Source organism: Salmo trutta, chromosome 38 (assembly GCF_901001165.1).
Source record: "Salmo trutta chromosome 38, fSalTru1.1, whole genome shotgun sequence".
NCBI classification, from domain to species: Eukaryota; Metazoa; Chordata; class Actinopteri; order Salmoniformes; family Salmonidae; genus Salmo; species Salmo trutta.
Window position 1 is genome coordinate 31,009,276 of NC_042994.1, and position 4,532 is coordinate 31,013,807.

At 39.9% G+C, this 4,532-nt stretch overlaps 1 protein-coding gene across 1 annotated transcript; it reads right to left on the reverse strand.

The window, feature by feature from the left end:
* Positions 1–2,944: 2,944 nt before the first annotated feature.
* On the reverse strand, positions 2,945–4,246 carry LOC115177692 (zinc finger protein 239-like). The gene has a single exon (XM_029738640.1). The coding sequence runs from the start codon at positions 4,005–4,007 to the stop codon at positions 3,186–3,188; it is 822 nt and encodes a 273-aa protein (XP_029594500.1). The 5' UTR covers positions 4,008–4,246; the 3' UTR covers positions 2,945–3,185.
* Positions 4,247–4,532: the final 286 nt, after the last annotated feature.

Below are 4,532 nucleotides of genomic sequence, written 5' to 3' on the forward strand. Positions count from 1 at the left end.
GGCTGGAGTGTGGAGCGTAATTTGGCTGGAGTGTGGAGCGTAATTTGCCCTAGAAATACTATGGCTACTCTAGTAGTTTACCCTAGTAATACTATGGCTACCCCAGTAGTTTACCCTAGTAATACTATTGCTACCTGTAGTTTATCCAAGTAGTTTACCCTAGTAATACTATGGCTACCCTAGTAGTTTACCCTAGTAAAACTATGGCTACCCCAGTAGTTGACCCTAGAAATACTATGGCTACCCTAGTAGTTTACTGTAGTAGTTTACCCTAGTAATAAAATGGCTACCTCAGTAGTTTACCATAGTAATACTATGGTTACCCTAGTAATACTATGCTACCCTAGTAGTTTACCCTAGTAATACTATGGCTACCCAAGTAGTTTACTGTAGTAGTTTACCCTAGTAATACTATGGCTACCCAAGTAGTTTACTGTAATAGTTTACCCTAGTAATAAAATGGCAACCTCAGTAGTTTACCCTAGTAATACTATGGCTACCCCAGTAGTTTACCCTAGTAATAAAATTGCTACCCCAGTAGTTTACCCTCGTAATACCAATGCTATCCCAGTAATTTACCCTAGTCATACTAAGGCTACCCCAGTAATTTACCCTAGTAATACCAATGCTACCCCAGTAATTTACCCTAGTAATACCAATGCTATCCCAGTAATTTACCCTAGTCATACTAAGGCTACCCCAGTAATTTACCCTAGTAATACCAATGCTACCCCAGTAATTTACCCTACTAATACTAATGCTACCCCAGTAATTTACCCTAGTAATACTAATGCTACCCCAGTAATTTACCCTAGTAATACTAATGCTACCCCAGTAATTTACCCTCGTAATACTAATGCTACCCCAGTAATTTACCCTTGTAATACTAATGCTACCCCAGTAATTTACCCTAGTAATACTAATGCTACCCCAGTAATTTACCCTCGTAATACTAATGCTACCCCAGTAATTTAATCTCTTAATACTAATGCTACCCCAGTAATTTACCCTCGTAATACTAATGCTACTCTATTAGATGTGACCAGACTATTAAAGACACTCTGTTAGATGTGACCAGACTATTAAAGCTACTCTGTTAGATGTGACCAGACTATTAAAGACACTCTGTTAGATGTGACCAGACTATTAAAGCCACTCTGTTAGATGTGACCAGACTATTAAAGACACTCTGTTAGATGTGACCAGACTATTAAAGCCACTCTGTTAGATGTGACCAGACTATTAAAGCCACTCTGTTAGATGTGACCAGACTATTAAAGACACTCTGTTAGATGTGACCAGACTATTAAAGCCACTCTGTTAGATGTGACCAGACTATTAAAGCCACTCTGTAAGATGTGACCAGACTATTAAAGCCACTCTGTGTATCTACCTGAGTAGGCTGCAGATGCATGCCATATCTCATCTTACAACATCTGAATAGGTATTTAACATGTCAGCTAACCACATCATATGATATAGCATTCTGATGCCCTACTGCACAGTTAAAGACGTGACACGCAGCCATTGGTTGATGCAATGCAACATCTGCACGTCTAGTCGGTCAGGAACTCCACCAAGATCTGTAATATGTCACCATACTATTTTTTTAAAGCCCCACTAAGATGTCACCATACTATTCCTTTAAAGCCCCTCTGTCAGATATAAATCATCAGAGTGGGAAACCAACTGAAATGGAAACAATGGAGCAAATGGATCACTATCAGAGGGGTGTATTATGACATCATATAGAACTACTCAGACATTCCAAATATCACTTGATTATCAGAGTGGTGTATTATGACATCAGATAGAACTACTCAGACATTCCAAATATCACTTGATTATCAGAGGGGTTATTATGACATCAGATAGAACTACTCACACATTCCAAATATCACTTGATTATCAGAGGGGTGTATTATGACATCAGATAGAACTACTCAGACATTCCAAATATCACTTGATTATCAGAGGGGTTATTATGACATCAGATAGAACTACTCAGACATTCCAAATATCACTTGATTATCAGAGGGGTGTATTATGACATCAGATAGAACTACTCAGACATTCCAAATATCACTTGATTATCAGAGTGGTGTATTATGACATCAGATAGAACTACTCAGACATTCCAAATATCACTTGATTATCAGAGGGGTGTATTATGACATCAGATAGAACTACTCAGACATTCCAAATATCACTTGATTATCAGAGGGGTGTATTATGACATCATATAGAACTACTCAGACATTCCAAATATCACTTGATTATCAGAGGGGTGTATTATGACATCAGATAGAACTACTCAGACATTCCAAATATCACTTGATTATCAGAGGGGTTATTATGACATCAGATAGAACTACTCAGACATTCCAAATATCACTTGATTATCAGAGGGGTGTATTATGACATCATATAGAACTACTCAGACATTCCAAATATCACTTGATTATCAGAGGGGTGTATTATGACATCAGATAGAACTACTCAGACATTCCAAATATCACTTGATTATCAGAGGGGTTATTACAATCTGTAAAATGTGACCACACTATTTATTTCAAGCCCCACTAATATGTCACCATACTATTCCTTTAAAGCCCCTCTGTCAGATATAAATCATCAGAGTGGGAAACCAACTGAAATGGATATGGGGAGAAACACCGCTGGTAGTGGGGTTACTAGGAGTCTGGAAGGTTACCGTTGTGGCTTGTTGCCTAGCAGATATTCCGTGCAATTGTTCCAGAAATGCATTGAAGGCATGGTTCTGCCAAGGTATGGAGTCCCTCCCCAAGGTTAAGAAGTAACTCCTCGTGTCTTCCAATGGTGGCTCCTTGGAGGAAAACAATGGAGCAAATGCATCACATCCAAATAGATGATCTGTAGTGCTGGAGGAATGACACACGCAGATAAACACACACACACACACACGCAGTTTTAAAATGATCATTTAATCACAGAGCGTCTACATTGACACTGGCATACTATATATTTAAACTGAAATACTCCATATTCAATTTATGTTTTCTAATAAAAACATACAAATATATTTTTTGTACAATTCGATTTAATATGGCATAAACAAAAAAACACATTCTTCGTAAAAAAATATAAGACAATGGGAGCACTGTGTATGTTCTCTGATGAACTTTAAGTCAATGTGACGTGAAATATCAATTTACAGGTCCTGGGAGCATTGGAAAGGCTTCTCTCCTGTGTGTGTCCTCATGTCTTTTCAGGTTCGTTGACGAGGAAAAGGTTTTTCCACACTGGGAGCAGTGGTAAGGCTTCTCCCCTGTGTGCAATCTCTTATGTTCTTTTAGGTGACTTAACTGGGCAAAACTCTTTCCACACTGGGAGCAGTGGTAAGGCTTCTCTCCGGTGTGTGTTCTTTGGTGACGTTTCAGGTGACCTAACTGGGTAAAACGCTTTGCACACTGGGAGCAGTGGTACGGCTTTTCTCCTGTATGTATTCTTTCATGTTCTTTCAGGTCCCTTGACTGGTTAAAACTCTTTCCGCACTGGGAGCAGTGGTATGGCTTTTCTCCTGTATGTATTCTCTCATGATCTTTCAGGTCCCTTAACTGGTTAAAACACTTTCCACATTGGGAGCAGGGGAAAGGCTTTTCTCCTGTATGTATTCTCTCATGCATTTTCAGGGACCCAATCCGGGTAAAACTCTTTCCACACTGGGAGCAGTGATGAGGATTAATTCCTGTGTGTGCCCTCTCATGTCTTTTCAGGCTCGCTAACAAGGAGAAGTTCTTTCCACACTGGGAGCATTGGAAAGGTTTATCGCCTGTGTGCGTCTTCTCATGTATTTTCAGGCATCCTGATGAGGAAAATCTCTTTACACACAAGGAGCAGGGGTAAGGCTTGTCTCCTGTGTGCATTCTCTCATGCATTTTCAGGGACCCTATCCGGGTAAAACTCTTTCCACACTGGGAGCATTGGAATAGTTTATCGCCTGTGTGTGTCCTCTCGTGTCTTTTCATGTTCCCTAACTGGGTAAAACTCTTTGCACACTGGGAGCAGTGGTATGGTCTTGCTGGTTTGGACGTTTCGTCCTCTGGTTCTTCTGAGTCTGGTCTTTCTCCTGCCAAAGACAAACAAAGTGTTTATTTAATCATAGAGACATGAATGAAACCTCCACAAGACAAAACTGTCTTCCTATGATATTTAATCCAAATCAGATCCATTTTACAGTGTGGCTTTAAAGGAATACAGCGAGATTCTGGTAACTAGCGTTAGCGCAATGACTGGAAGTCTACAGGTACAGTAACATATGCTAAGGTACCTGCATTCCCAATCTGGCCCTCATACCATCACGGTCACCTAATCATCCCCAGTTTACAATTGGCTCATTCATCCCCCATCCTCTCCCCTGTAACTATTCCCCAGCTCGTTGGTGTAAATGAGAATGTGTTCTCAGTCAACTTACCTGGTAAAATAAAAGAAAGGGGGGAAAAGAAAGACATCCATTCATTTCACTAACACTAGTTATCATCGGCTTACAAAAC